This window comes from Aythya ferina, assembly GCF_964211825.1.
Source record: "Aythya ferina genome assembly, chromosome: 15".
NCBI lineage: Eukaryota > Metazoa > Chordata > Aves > Anseriformes > Anatidae > Aythya > Aythya ferina.
In genome coordinates this window covers 4,210,325-4,225,539 of record NC_140314.1, presented here as the reverse complement: position 1 = coordinate 4,225,539, position 15,215 = coordinate 4,210,325, and the positions used below count along the sequence as shown (strand labels likewise).

The 15,215-nt window shown below is 40.5% G+C and overlaps 1 protein-coding gene across 5 annotated transcripts in view; it reads left to right on the top strand.

Moving 5' to 3' along the window:
- The window catches only part of SDK1 (sidekick cell adhesion molecule 1), a 398,013-nt gene that overhangs the window by 334,689 nt on the left and 48,109 nt on the right, over positions 1-15,215 (top strand). For 4 of the 5 annotated variants that reach the window (XM_084536274.1, XM_084536278.1, XM_084536277.1 and 1 more), the window contains 5 exons: positions 2,673-2,874; positions 4,873-4,976; positions 6,733-6,803; positions 11,684-11,819; positions 13,687-13,746. In XM_084536274.1, the coding sequence (XP_084392400.1) occupies positions 2,673-2,874; positions 4,873-4,976; positions 6,733-6,803; positions 11,684-11,819; positions 13,687-13,746 (573 nt within the window). The remainder of the gene's footprint in view (positions 1-2,672; positions 2,875-4,872; positions 4,977-6,732; positions 6,804-11,683; positions 11,820-13,686; positions 13,747-15,215) is intronic. The other variant, XM_084536275.1, reaches the window with a different exon arrangement.

The window sequence follows — 15,215 nt, the reverse complement described above, 5'->3', positions numbered from 1 at the left end:
AGCAAGGATTTTGCATGCTATTTGCTCACATCTTCCTTACTCTTTTCCTATAACACTTCTGAAAAAGAAAAGTCATTGGCCTGATACTCAACCACCAGCAGGGAAAACCGATGGGTTGCATTTCAGCTACTTAAATCCTGTGTGGTTGGTGTTAAAATTCCCACCAGCATAGCTCTCCAGGTCACATGCAGCCTCCCAGTGTGTAACAGTGCAGTCCTTAGAGAAAGAACCTCTAGAGCTGTATTAGGAAACTTAAAGTGCCTCTGCTAAAGATACTGTCCATCAAGCAGGTTTATCAGCTCAAGGTTTCTTCCACCCCTGTCTGATTGCTGTCAAAGTGGAAGTTTAAAGTCAAATGTATAAGTTTCAGGGGGAGAAAAAAAAAAAAGGCATGCCCAATAAAGTGAATACTCAAAGCTCAGAACTTCTCCTTTTCAACAAAACGTGCTCAGATTTCCCAGGCCATGCACTGGCTGTTGCTAGATACACAATAGCTCAAGGCAGAACTCCCAGCTCCACTGCAGGAACAATGATCCCTTGTTGCTGTCAGTGCTTTAGGGTTATCTTGAATAGGCAAGTCATAAAATAAAAGGAACTCTTTCTCTTTTTGATGGATGGCTCTACTGTGTCTGTGCATGTGCTATGGAACTGAGTCCCAAGGCACTGAGAGTTAACTGAAGTGATCCCATATGTAAAGTGTAGAGAGAAAAACGTATAATCTTACATCAACAAGATTAGTGTGAGGAGATGATAAAGAAGTTTATCTAGCGCAGCTATTCTGTGAACAAGTAAACAAACAAACAAGCCTGGAACTTGTATACATGATAAATATTCTAGAGTGAACAGATATTTACTTTCCATTAATAAAAACATATTTAATATCCTTGTTGACCTTGATAGTGAGGTAAGCAGGCATGAAAATTCCCTCGAAGATCAGCAAAATTGGTCACTTATTCTTGCCCTTTAAATTCCCATAGTATAAACCTTTATATTTTACAGTGATACCTCTGATTTACAGGTCCTGAGCTGTATTGTAGCTGTATTCTCCAGACATGCTTCTGTAGAGCTCTGGATCTACATAATGGCATGATACCTTTCTGACTAGTTAGCACCAGGGATCCAGGCAGAACTGAGTCAGAAGATGTAAATGTAGCAAGAAATTAAAAGGAGCCCATTGAGTCATATGGCCTGGTCTTACATTCCTGCACAAACAGCTCACCTGAACATTTGCTTGTGGCTAAATTCCCAGAAATAAACTCTTTATACTAATGCTTTTGTACAAACAGTCACAAAGTGTATCTTGCAATACAGGAGATTTTAAGATCTCCCATTAGCAGCAGAAGGAAACCCAGTCATGGGAGACTGACTGCAAGATCTGACCTGCCCAAAACTGCAAGCTGGTTAAAGCTTATCAGCAGAGAGTATTAAATCCCCACATAACACTCACTTCCTTTGATAGAATAACCCTGAATACCTGTCTCAGCCTGTCAGTGTAAGGCATTGACCTTTTGCATTGTACTCTGGATCGCAGGCAGCTGGCACTGAGGGCTTCCTACAGCTAATAGCTTACAAATCTTTTGGCACTGATGTCAGCAAGAGCATGCTGCAGAGAGGTGCCAAAACATATAGGAAATGTTTTCAGGGGATGGCAAACAAATAATGTGCTCGCCATACAGAGCTGTGAGGAATCATGCCATCAGAGGAATGTTTATGGAAACGAGTGCTGATGAAGTTGAATTGAATTGCTTCTCAAAAGCAAGTCACTGCAGTGTCTCCAATCAATTTCTGCTTTATTACATGCCACACATTTTAATCAGAATCAATAATCTTCATGATAAACAATTAAACAATTATTCCTCACTCTATAGAGTTTCTCTATTGAAATCGATGGAGTGCAGAGACACAGTGATTGGAAAGGAGATCTATATTGAAACAGTTGGGGACTGGCATGCTCACACCTGCGTTTTACCATTCCTTGCCTCATCTAAAGGTGTACTGTTGATTACTTCAGGGAGATCTCCCTCAGCATTGGCAGTGGCTGGTCTGACTTTGCAGATTCAAAGTTAGTAAATGAGAAGGGAAGAAGAGGGGAGGTCTGGAAGTGAACTGAAGCAGGTATTGGGATGGACTGTAAGTTGTGGACTTGGACTCTGCTACACACCAGCCTGGTCCAGTTCATCCCTTCCTCTTCTTCATGCCTTGACTGGGGAGCAACTGGTAGAAGAAGATGTGATGTAGCACAGAGAAAATCCTCTGGTACCAAGCAGAAAGCACAGGTTAAAAAGTGAGCTAGTTCACAGGCAAGTTTTGTCAAAGAGCAGTTGTAGCTGGGAGCACACCTGAGTTTCATTAAAGACTTTTTTGGTTTGCTTGGCTGCTGCTCCTAATGATTCTTCCTTAACCTGCCAGGTTATGACCCTCAAGTTTGAGGTCTGCTGCTAGCAAAGTATATGTTCGGTTATGACCTTTTATGCAGGGAGATAAGAATCAGTTTTACTGCACATCTTTGCTGCAGAAGGTTAAGGAAGGGGATGGCTTTTACACTTCATGGGGCAAATCCAAAAGTTCAATCTCCTGTGGCATTACCACTATGAAAATCCAATTATGCTATCGCATTTTCTATTAGCTTGAATAGCCTCTCAAGGCAATACCAATTTATGGTTTAATTGCAGAACGGCCAGCACCTCCCAGGCAGCTGACGACCCCCCAGTCGGATGTGTCATCACGGAGCCTGCAGCTGAAGTGGGTCCCTGGAAGTGACGGATCTTCACCAATACGGTATTTCACGGTGCAAGTGCGAGAGCTGCCAAACGGAGACTGGCAAACCTATTCCTCTTCTATCAGCCATGAGGCAACATCCTGCATCATTGAAAGGTACCGTATGATCCCAGCCTGTCATGGAAATTCCAGTGCTTTCCACTTAGAGCAGTTAGAAGGCCAAAGCTAGCATCACTCAGCTTCACGGTCTTTTGGAGGGAGATAGGTTAAGTGAGGGTCACCGATCCCATTGTAGAGGTGGTGTTATGAAAAGCAATTCAGAGATTTGCTGAAGGTCATGCAATAAATCTAATTAAATTTGAATTGCAGTGCATCTTTTGAAGCCCTTATGAAAGCTCAGCACGGTAGATAATGCTACTCAGGCTAAAGCATATGTAGCTATGCAGTGCTCTGTAAAATACAACTAGTAAAAAATCCTTTCAGTAGTGACTGATGTTAAAATCCACTCTTAATGCTGCATTGCAATTATCTCTATATAAGCTTTTCCAGATGAAATGAGAACCATTTTTATCTGCGTTTTCCATACTGAAGTTTATAGATAGCATCAGAATGCCTCAACTTTGTTATTCAGACTTCATTATATCCTCGGCAATGCTGTTGTAATTAAAGTCCTTGTAACATCTGTGAAAACAATTGAGTGTCTATGAGAAGGTACTTGTTTTGCTGTCCATTTCCTCTATTGACCAACTAGTACAAATCAGATTATTTCTGAAAGGCTGAGAGCTTCTGCAAAATACTCAGCTCAAAGCATTCAGATACAGATTTTTCAGGTCTGTTATAAAAATATCAGTGGCTGTGACATATGGCTGCTCTCTGGTCATGTGCCAGAAGATGCAGATACATTGGTATCCTTTTGTCTGACTGTGCAGAAAAAAAAAAAAAAAGAAAACCTGACAGTTATTGTACAGATATAAACCAGATTCATTAACCCTGGAGGTGTTATACCTCCCCCCCCCCCCCCCCCCCGAATTATACCCAGTATCTTTCCAGTCAAAACTTTTAAAATCAAGGAGACCAACTGTGTCCTTTAGACTTGACATTGACATTACTGAAAACAAAAGATCTGTATTTCAAGGAAGATGATTCAAATTCTTAAAGTTGCTGTAGGTAAGTAGTGGTGTCCTAATAGGGTGGTACTGCTGAAAGCGTTCTTCTCCCACTTGCTAAAAGCATTTTCCTGTGAAAGTCCAGAAGAGTAGGATGTGCATGGTGCTAGAGTGCTGCCCATCAGAATGCATTATCTCTTGATGTTTAATCATTCCTTACAAGCATCTTTACTTGGGTTGTAGTCAGTGTTACATCTGCCAGCTGGTGGCTAGACACTTCCAATTAATCAGATAAATCCCCCATAACTTACAGCTCTGCATTTCTACTCTGCATTTGAATCAAAAGGCAGCCTCCCCCACACCTTCTCCCTGCCAAACCAAGCCAGAAGAGTCTTTGCTAAGGTTATGTCAGCTGGAAATCGCTCTTTGCATATCTTAAAGCCCTGTGTCGATAAAAGAGCTGCAGGGAACCTGTTGTTACTGTCTTTATTAAATAATCTAGGTAATAACATTAATTTAAAATTCAGTAGGAATAAAACGCGCTGATCACACGGCGTGCTGTAGAGGATTAGTCAGAAGGCTGGCGCTCTGAATTCCAATGCCAGCTTCATCCTGACTCACCGGCTGACCCTGCACATCACCTGCCTCTCTGTGCACTGAGGACGAGCAAACCTGCTGGTGTGTTCAGAGGATAACTCAGGCAAAGCTTATGCAGCACCATGAAAGCCAGGTTTTGCATCCCCATGCAGCAGAGCAGTCATAGGTTGCTCCATGCACTGCACCTTAATGGCTGTTTTCTGGAGCATGATTCAGCTCTGAATCCATGCGTGTTTTCAGGATTTCAGGCCCAAGGCAATCTGAGAAGATGCTGGTGGCACTGAGGGTGTGAACAGCTCTGTGTCCTGATGAAGCTGGGGGAGGCTGCAAAGAAAAGGTGGCATGGGGAAGAGAAGCTGCCAATGGGCAGGCTGTCTTTAAAGGCTTGTTATGAAGCAATCTGTGATGATGCAGGGAGATTTCATAGATGCCTTATTGTTATGTTCCACAGCCTGAATCCATTCACCTCTTACAAACTGCGAGTGAAAGCAACCAACGATATCGGAGACAGTGACTTCAGTGCGGAGACTGAAGCGGTCACAACTCTGCAGGATGGTAAGCGTGGAGGAGAGACAGGTCGGGGACGTTGCCATGGGATGGGTGCTCTGGCATGCTCCTGGGTCTGCTGAACCCACTGCAATGTGATCTCCACGGTGCCTGGAGTGAAGATTCAACATCAAATGTGGTTTTGTTCTTAGGAGATTGATACAGGTAGTAACGAGGTTGGGCTGAATTAATAACAGACAGTCTTAAGTGTCCTGCTGTGCCCTCGGAATGAATCATACTTTCAGGAGTCTCCAAATGGAATTAAACTCCGTTTGATTGGCTTCCAAACTCTGCACTAACCATTATCTTTGCAGAAATTGAATAATTTACAGGAGATCATTAAAAATAAATGTAGAACCGTGAATACATTTGAAGAAGTTTCTTCAATTGTTTTCACTCACAATCCATATCACTCTGCAGTACGGCAAAATTGCTGAGGTATAAGTAAGAAAGAGCACGAAGCTCCTGGAAACACGAGCATTTAATCCTGCAGATCAGGACTAATAAACTGTGAATGACATTGACAAGGCTTTTATTTTTAGCCTTAGAGATCAGCTTCTAATTCCTTGATTGTATAAAGCCAATGCCTGAATGCAGAATTAGCTCTGATGTCTTGAATGGGACTACCAATGGAGAAATGAACTCTGCAAAGTGAGAAAAAGCATTGGCATTTACCCTTAGACTGGGAAATAGCATAATACCGGGATACCTGTGTTATACAGTGCTCAGATTTAGTATTTAATACAGCACAAGGAATGACTAGTCAAATAGGACATGGAGATATAAAAATAGGAAAAAAAATTGCCAAGGAATGTTTAAAGAATGTGATACTGAAATTAGAAAAACAGGACAGAGCTTGGGGGTATCCTAAGTTAAACAAGTATTTTTGTAGTACTTGAAAAAACAATGTGCCTAGCAGCCTTTTAAAGGCATCTCAACTCTCCACCTTCCAGAACGAGCTGCTCCATGGTGCAGGCTGTAACTGGTACTAATGAGGCAATACTGACTCACTATTTTGGAATTCAAAATTTTATTTTCAATTCTCTTTGAATTTAGCTATGGTGAATCCAGAGTTGTGCTTGGCCTCCTCACAATACAACCGGGAAAGGCTGTGAAAGCTTCTCACCTCCTTAACAAACTGTGAACATTTATTCTGCTGAGCAAACCTGGTGCTGCCACTAGAGCATTACACTGCAGAGGGCTGTCAGCTCCTGATAAGCCTTCCCTTCTTTGTACGTGAGCTGCTGGAGTGTGTGCAGATGTGTTACAGGCCATGGACACAAGAATGGGTTAACCCGTGGTAAATCAAGCTGTCCTAATTAAAATAATCTGGGAATGCATGACATGGACTCTTAAAAACAACGTGGGCTTGCCCCAACTGTGGCAAAAATGTCATGGAAAATTTGGGAGCGGTTTGTTCATGCTTTCAAGCACACACTCAGCTGGTTTAACTTCATTTTGAATTTCTAGCTAGTTGTTTGTGAGCAGCTGGCATGATGCAGCTTCCTCCAGATTTATGCCCTGAGCTTTTCTCTTATTCCTACTCAAGTTGCCAAGGCCACAGGTAGAGCAAGGAGTGTATGAGAAATGGCTGGCTTCTGCCTGGATCGCAATATTCATATCAGCAGCATTGCATTTGAGACCCACCGCATAGTGACTGGGATAGAAGACTTCTTTCAGCAGTGAAGAATTTGATGAATTAGCTGCCTATTTTTCACCCTGTTGCTATAACTGTTTTGGTTACCTTTCTATTTTTCTCATTTAGTTCCAGATGAGCCACCCAGTTCTGTGTTAGTAACTCCCCACACTACTTCATCTGTCCTTGTGCAATGGCAGGTAGGTAAAATGCAAAATCATGATGTTTCTTGTTTGCTTTGACTTGTTGGCCGCAATGGTTCATTGCAATGGCTGTTTTTCTGAGCTGGAAGGAGTGTAGTAAAGTTGAAGGACTGCAGCTACTTCCCTGGTTTCCTGCTCTGGGCATATATTTTAGTGATGGATAGAAATTTCTGTGTGTTAGTTTTACTTTGTACCCTGTGAGGAAAATCTTGGGAGGTAAGAGTTTCTCTAGAGATGCCCAAGATCATTACTTTTACAGATTCTCCTGTCCTTTAATTGTTGGGCAATAGATGTGCATCTTTACATTGAGAGCATTTAACGGTGTGTGGTATTGGTAAGGATCAGGAAAAGCTCGCTGCTGTTCACATTGCACACTGCCTCTTCCAGCTGCTGAAGTAATCAGAAGTGTATGCTGTGCGTGGTATCCTGCTCGTACTTTGAGGAGCTCCATGTGCCCTTTTGGCTTTCTGAGGGCTAAAAGCTGAGATTTCTTCAGAGTAGAGGAAAGCAAGTTTCAGCGCTCCGTAATGTCTCTGAGTTGGATGTGAAAGAATTCGTGCCGAGTCTGCATTTTATATACGTCTTTCCTGTGCCTTCCTTTATCTTTCAATCTGATACTGGCCTCCTGGGATATGCCGGAACATTTTGTGACCCAGTGCCTGAGGCTTCTTTTTGTGGAGTAAGCATTAATAGACGGAGCCCAGTGGGGTGCTGCGCGTTATCTGTAACCTCTGCTGCAAAGCCTCTGCCCACCCTACTCCTGAGACAATGTCCCACACACATAATAAGGATGGCTTTGGACAGATTGTATTAGAGTGAAAAATGTACATATGCGTTTACAGTACAGATGGGGCTCCTTGCATTTTGGAAAAAAAATGTATGTATGAGGGTCTGTTTATTGCTGTGCAGCAGCACTTTAAAAATATGCCTGGCTCTACTACTGGGTTGCTGGCCCAAGTTCATGCAGCATAATACTAAGTAACAACATTGCTTACAGCATGTTGAACAAATAGGAGACATGTTGAACGGTTTTACCAAAGGAATTGTGGAGAGATGTAAATCTGTCGCCCCACCTCCAAATAAAACCCACAGTGAAGGAAAAGGTATGCAAAAAAAAAAAAAAAAAAAAAAAAAAAAGGACAAAGAGAATGTGAGGCATGATGTACTGTAGAAATAAACATTCCCCCAATTGACTGATTATTGGTGTGTAGTTAATGTGAAATAGGTGGTTGTTTAGGTAATTGGATGCTTTTTATTTCATGAAAATGAAATGGGGTTGTTGTGCCAGAGCCATCTCAAGGGAGTTGTGGGCGATTATATGTCATTACTACATGTATATTAATAGGTCCTGGTAATTCAGCCGCACTATATTTTTCAAATAAACAAAAATCTTCAAGTCCCACAATAGCCTCCAATTAAGAAGTTGTTTCACAGCAGTGTTTAAGAAATAATGTAAACTGAAAACAGCAGTCAAGCTAAATGGGAGAGCAGATTTCCAAGCAAAGCTAAATTTTTAACTTTGAGCCATGTTAATAATTCACAAAACAAACTCTAGATGCACTATCTGTGCTTTCAGCTGCTTGGTCCAATCAGTCCATTATTTTTAAATTTAAAGTAGGAAGAAAATAAGTAATTTCCATTGCGGGCTAGCTGTATCAATAATGCAAGGTTATTTCAAATGTTCTGGTGGATGTTACAGTTAACATCAGGGTTACGTACTGTTCTGCTTCTACCATAGAGACAGCAATTATTCAAACTTACGTTGTTTTCTTTCTTTTTTCAAGAGCTCAAAACTGTTTCTCTTAATTCTGTACAGCTTTATGGCCTGCCACTCATGATCATTTTACCTGTTTCAGCAGATCCCTCAGGCCTTCATACAAAACCCTAAATAATCCATTACATCAAAAGCAGACTTCTGTCCATGAGAGACGCATAGGAAGGGGAAGACCTGACCTTTTAGCAGAGTACCCTTTTCAGGAGAGAATCATCATTTCTGTGGGAAGGAGAAAGACAGATTTCAAGCCATTTATTTTCTGAGCTTTCCTGTCCTAAATTTAAAGAAGGGGGAAAATGGAGAATCACATGAAAGCGTAAGAAAACAATGCCTGCTATCAACAAATCAGTGTTGTACCGCAGTGAGGAATTAAGCTTTATCTCTTAGCAGCTGTATGGCAGGATAGGGAGGAACAGCTTCAGTAGTGTTTTTCTTTTAAGATTCTGTAGGATTTCCATTTCAACTTTTTTTTTTTTTAAGTAAAAAATGTTTTTGATTAAAAGGTAAATAGAAAAAGACATTGAATCCTTGCAATAGCACCTTCCTTCTAGATAATAATTAACTGAAATGCAAATCCATGTAATATATACTTCTTTATTTTTTTTCATTCTGTGAAGTTTTTTCAATGATGGACAGGCTTTATTATATAGATTTTTTTTTTTTTTCAGCTTTTCTCCTCGTTTGTGGCAATGTACTACCTGGGTAGGACAATGTCTCCCTTTACCTTGTCTGTGTAGAAAACAGTCCTCGGGTTTGTGGTTTGACTCCTCCCTTCTAGGACAGAGGGAGGTGATGACTATACAGTGCTGTCGGGTCTTTCTCAGCTAGGGCACTGTCAGAGCTAAAGCAGCTTTGTTATAATATAGAAAACAAAAAAGGAAAGTCATAAGATTGAAAAAGGAGGGGGAAAAAAATCAAAATCATGGTACATATGCTAGTAATTGCCAATAAACAATATCTCTTCTTCTCCATCTTGCAGAGGATAACATTTCAGCTGGTCCATGAGTGATGGTGCCAGGCAGCCGTGGACAAGGCTGTCACTTTGTTTGGTTTATTTGTTCAGTCCCTTACACCAGGGCTTCAACCTGTGACTGGAAAAGGTTTTTGTACAAGGGGTTGATTTATTTGCCTTGTAAAGTGGACTCTGAGAGGGGGTATGGCTGCTCTTCTTTTAAATATAGCAAAGGAATAAATACCCTATAGGGAGAAGAACAATTTAACCCAAAAGACAATGTTAGCAGAGAAACAAATGGTTACAGACTTTCTCTGAATTATTTAGATGAGAAATTTAATGAAGTTTCTAACCACCCAAGTAGGGAGGTTTGGAACAGCTTTCCACAAAAATACTGGGAAGCAGAAAAATTAGCTTATTTTCTGGTGGAGCTTGCTCTGTTTATGAAAAGGACTTTTAGAAGTTGTTTTCTGCAGTCATGAAGGCCTCATCTTGATGATTCCCAAGGTCCCTCACAATTTTGTGTTCCTGGATCATTCTGTACTACAATTGCTAGATAATAGTGAAAGGCGGTCAAAACTTCTGCAAAGGATGGAGCACAATAATGAGCATGAAACATCATGATGAATGAGGTTCTCCATGCATAGCAAGTAAAGGAAGATCCTGGGAAGTCTGGGATTGCTTTCAACAGATTCTGCACAGGACAACCGCAAAAGAAGCGGCTTCTTGCAAGAGCACTTTCTGCTCCTTTTCTTGGTAATTTGGTGTTTATTATATACACTGGATCACATACTTTTTTTTTTTTTTTTTTTTTTTTTTTTTCCATGAACTACAATCTTTCTACTTAATTCCTTCAGCCCTTGCCCAAAGAAAACTTATTTCCAAGGAGACAGGACAGCTGTTTCTTACCTTCTACTATCCTGAGGAAGTAATGGAAGATTCATGTCATTTCTAGAAGCAGTGTTAGGTTATTACCAAATTTCTGCCTTCTTTCCTGTAAAAATATTCTTCTTACTTTCTGCATTAAAATTACATGTGGTATTACCTTATACTCCAACAGCGTATCACACCAGTGGTTAATTTTTTAATGATGGACAGAAGGTTTCTGTAGTAAAGTTCTCAAGACTGCTAGGGATCTTCTTGGATTAAAGGCAAGATCATCATTAAAACCCTTTTCATTTATCCTTTCAGCCCCTTAAATTTCAGTACAAGAATCTTTAGAAGATAAATGGCTCAGGGCATCTTTTCTTCTCTGCAGTTCTTAGCCTGCATTAGACTCATAAAAGTCATTTTTTCCCCAACATCAAGAATCTCTTTGCTTGTCCTTAAGTAAGCCGCTCAGACAAAAAGCTCCTTCTAGTATCATGGTTGTGTATCTGTAGTTGAAGGAAGATGTGAAGGACTGCTCAAGAATCCATGCTGAGGTACCATGTCTTGGGGCATCTAGTAGCATCTTCCACGGGAGCAAACCACGTGCATTTGGGCCAGCTCAATGGTCACACGTACTCTGCTGCTCCAAGCTGTTGTGGAGGGATACCTGTGTTTTCCCATGGGACTGAACTTTGCAACTCATCGGAGTTCATCACACTGTGACTCTTCTCTAAAAGCCTCTCTGATGCCTATTTTCATCTTCCTAATTAAAGCCAGGATATAACACGTTTTGGTTATTCTCTCATCAGTCTTTCAGTAAAACCTTGCCAAATGAGCAATAGTCTATGAGCAGTCCCCAAGGAAAATAGCTTGTCTTTGGCAAAATAATTTATTTTTGTCATCTCAGGAGAAGTGAAATAATGGTTTGCTGCATTGGAGACCAGTGACATGCATTTTCAGCGATCTGTTTATGTTATTTATCACACAATTTTTTTTTTGGACCAAGAAGGAAGGCAGCTTATCTCTTAGAGAAATGCATTAGGCATCAATTTTTAAGTAAAGAGCCTTTTGTAATTGCCACAGCTGAGAGAAATCATCAAAGTTGCCTTTAACTTGTGTTTTTCCCATTGCACGAGTTTGTACGTTGCTAATGGCTGTTTTCACCAGAGAGCAGCACCGCGTCCCTTTGTGCAGCACTGGTGCCAGCTCCTGTCTGTCGTGTCGGATGCTTGTTGCAGTGCATGTCTTAACAAGAGTGTTCTTCGGGTGAATGTCTTTCAGCCACCTAAAGTTGAGAGTCTGAACGGCTTGCTTTTGGGATACCGCATCTACTATCGGGAGCTGGACTACGACACCGGGTCTGGAACAGAATCCAAAACCATCAAGAACCCTTCAGCTTTAAGAGCAGAGCTCACACGTAAGCCTATGTTTTTAACACTGTAATATCCCAAAATCTGTCCATGCACAGACATTACGTGCACTCTTACCACGTGGAAACAGCACACAATTGTGTCCAAGAGTGCTGGGGATAATTTGGGTTTTACACGTTCAGAGTGAAGATGCTGGAAAATGCTATTAACTTCTGTATGATCAGCATCGCTTGTAATGGTGCACTCTAATCTGTGCCATCGTGCTTGAACTGATGTTCTGTCCTCCATGTACCCTCTGATTTCCTACTTTCTGCTGTCTTCACTGGATGATTACCCTGGTGTACTTTGTTCTGCTGTCAGATGAAGAAGAGGGGGACTTCATTTTCCTCCACTTGCTATTTTCCAATATTTTCTAATTTTTCTAATATTGATACTTTGTTTTTCTTTTTGCGGTATAAAAACAACAGATGAGAAATTTCAAGTAGCACTTCTAAAATTTTGAGGTGCTAGTCCCTATTTTGGAAGAAAATAGCAAAAATGAGCAAGAAGGTGCATGCTTGCTGTATTGGCTGCTATTTTTTTTTGGCTCTCATGGAAAGAAGGTAGAGAGGGAAGAAGGTAATAGAAAAATAAAAAGGACTTTTAGACAAAGGATAGAAAGAAAATCAGATGGAATAATAGGTAGAATAAGGTGATGGGAGGTAAAGATGTGAGCATTCAGTAACTTTACAGGTATGGCCCAGTAATGAAACATGCTCAGGGCAGGACCAGCTTTTGTCCTTTTTGATGTAAGTGGAATATTCAGAATAAGATAATATTCTGTGAGCAGCAGAATATGGCTGAATAAGACTATTTTAATATCTTTTATTGACTTCCTTGTTTCCCTGAACCCATACAAATGGTTTCTACAAAAGCAAGGATAATTTTTGTGTGGGTGTGGAAAAAGTGGATGTTTTAAATGTAGCATAAGCTTCTAACTCTGCCCTCGTTTACATCATCAGTTCTGAACGAGAATTCTGGGAGGGTACAGAGCTTTAGCCAGAGGAGAGAAGTAAAACTCCTATAGGTGTAGGGTGTGCACAGTTGCTGTTTTTTCCATACAAAGCTGAATGATCGGTTGTGTGTTTTATCATAAAATAATGACTTTGGATGCTCTCTAGTCTCATGGAGCTTGTAAAGCCTACTGTTTTCCTCTCTTCCCTCTTCTTGGCTGGCCCTGCAGCTATGTTCCTAATAGCTGTATAGTAGAAAACACCTTGCTGTACTTCTCCAGGGAGTCAAGAGAGAACGAAAGGTTTGGAGACGAGCATTTTAATAGAAACTTCCCTCTTTCTCCTCATAATATGACAGTGTTAACCTTAGTACACCTCTGTTCCTCACTGACCTGCAGTTTTGCACAGCTTAGCATATTATTACAGTTTGTTCACAGCAGGAATGTTGAATTCTGTAAGTGAAACTGTGGGAAATCTAACATACGTTTAAAGAATCAGGTCTTGTCCTATTGTAAGTGTTTGCTCTTTGTGGCCCGTGTTCCAGGTCTTTACCCTGCCGCTCCTCATGTTCTGAATTTTGCATGTTGAGAAACAAGGATGCAATCCAGTGTTGAGAGATTCCCCCCTAGAAACTGTTTCCTTTTCACTCATTTATTCTATTTAATCTAGGAGTCAGAACATTTCTGTGTTGTATATTTGTGAGATACTCTGTTTGAGGAGGAAATGAAAGAACCCGTGTGAGAGAGATGCTTTTGATGTGTTACAAGAGTGATGTGGTTTTATTGCCCTTCAAGGTATAGTCCTAAAGCTCAAGTTGTGTATGTGTGTGCTGCATCATTTGCCTCTGTCTCTGCTGTACATCATTTGCAATAACTGTTTCCTTGCACTGTAACAAGCTTTCTGCTTTGCTTACCCTGAATAGCCCAAAGCAGCTTCAAGACAGTGAACAGCAGCTCTGCATTAACGACGTATGAATTAACACGTAAGTGCACATTGCCTTTAGATGAGACTCTTTTTAATGGCTCAAAATACAATATAGGCAAACTCCTATGGTTCTCCTCAGTGGATCTAGCAGAAATCAACACAGATTAATGATTCTGCTTTCTTGAGTTTCTTTTTCTTTAAGCTTTTGCTTTCCCTACATCAAAAGACATTGATGATGCAAGTAGGTAGCTGTTGTAAAAATGTGGCTGCTGGGAAGGTAAAACATTATTGACTGTAACAACCCAGTATTGCTGATGCTAAATGAATTTTGATATGCTTGCTACATATTCTGCAGTCCATCTGAGTTTAGCTGTATCACATCATTAGTCTTATGATTCAAACATCGCAATGCTCAAGCTTTCCGTGGAGTATGAGGCCAGTTTAGAGAGGGCCCAATGAATTTATATGCATCTCCAGAGGTGTTTTCAATTGGAAATGAATAAAATAGCATTCGACAGAGTTAAAAGGCAAGTTGCTTTGTAGTGATGATGGTTCACTAGATAGGTTTTGCCCAAGGCTTTTGAGTCACAGATTGTGATGGGCTAAAAAAAATATGAAACCCTATCCCCACTGAAACTTGCATGCATGAACTCTCATATGTTCCATTTTCTTCCACATCCAGTTAACACTAAAATCTCCCTTGTGGCTTTTCATGGCAGCGATTAAAGTTTCTCTGTACCAGCTGCCTAGTACCGTACTTCCAATCAAGAGCTATATATCTTTAATTATTTTTTTTTTTATTAACAGACTAGCAAAACATTAGTGATATGTTGGGTATCACAGTATACCTGAGACCAGGGAACGATGCTGAATTCTGTGTCATATAAAGGAGCAAGACACTTTTACATGCTTCTGTGAAACTGAAACTTGAAAATCCTGTATGATTAGACATATTGAACCTTACCAAACCAATGACATAGTATAACAGAGATAAGGGTACAATGTGATTTGTAGATAACAGAGAAAATTTATGGCAAAGGGAGAAATTTGGACCCTTGGGCTTGCATGTCTTAATCAATTCAATGATCATTTAGATACAGCAATTTATAGTATCGATCTCTTTCCTACATTAATTTCACTGTTAAATATTTGTAGATGATATTTTTTTCTGTTAGGATTGATTCTTTCATCCTGGATATGCAAAATCTGAAACTGCTGAGCTGCTGCCTCATCTAATGATGTTGACACGGTTCTACTCCACCCCCATTTACATCATTTAATTACCCCCATATCATTGTGTTTTCTTTTTTCACACTGCTTTCATTCTCATACCTCATCTGTAAGAGCAGTTTTTATATGCCAACAAAGAAATTGGTTGCCTGGTGGCCAAACAGAGCCCACACTTCAAATTCCACTTTTTCTTTGTGTCTGATGTTTCAACTGTGATCACTTTGAGGGAGCAAGATACACTTGAATACTTTGCATGGGACTCCGAATTCCTTGCTGCAGCAGTGACATTGTCTAGCA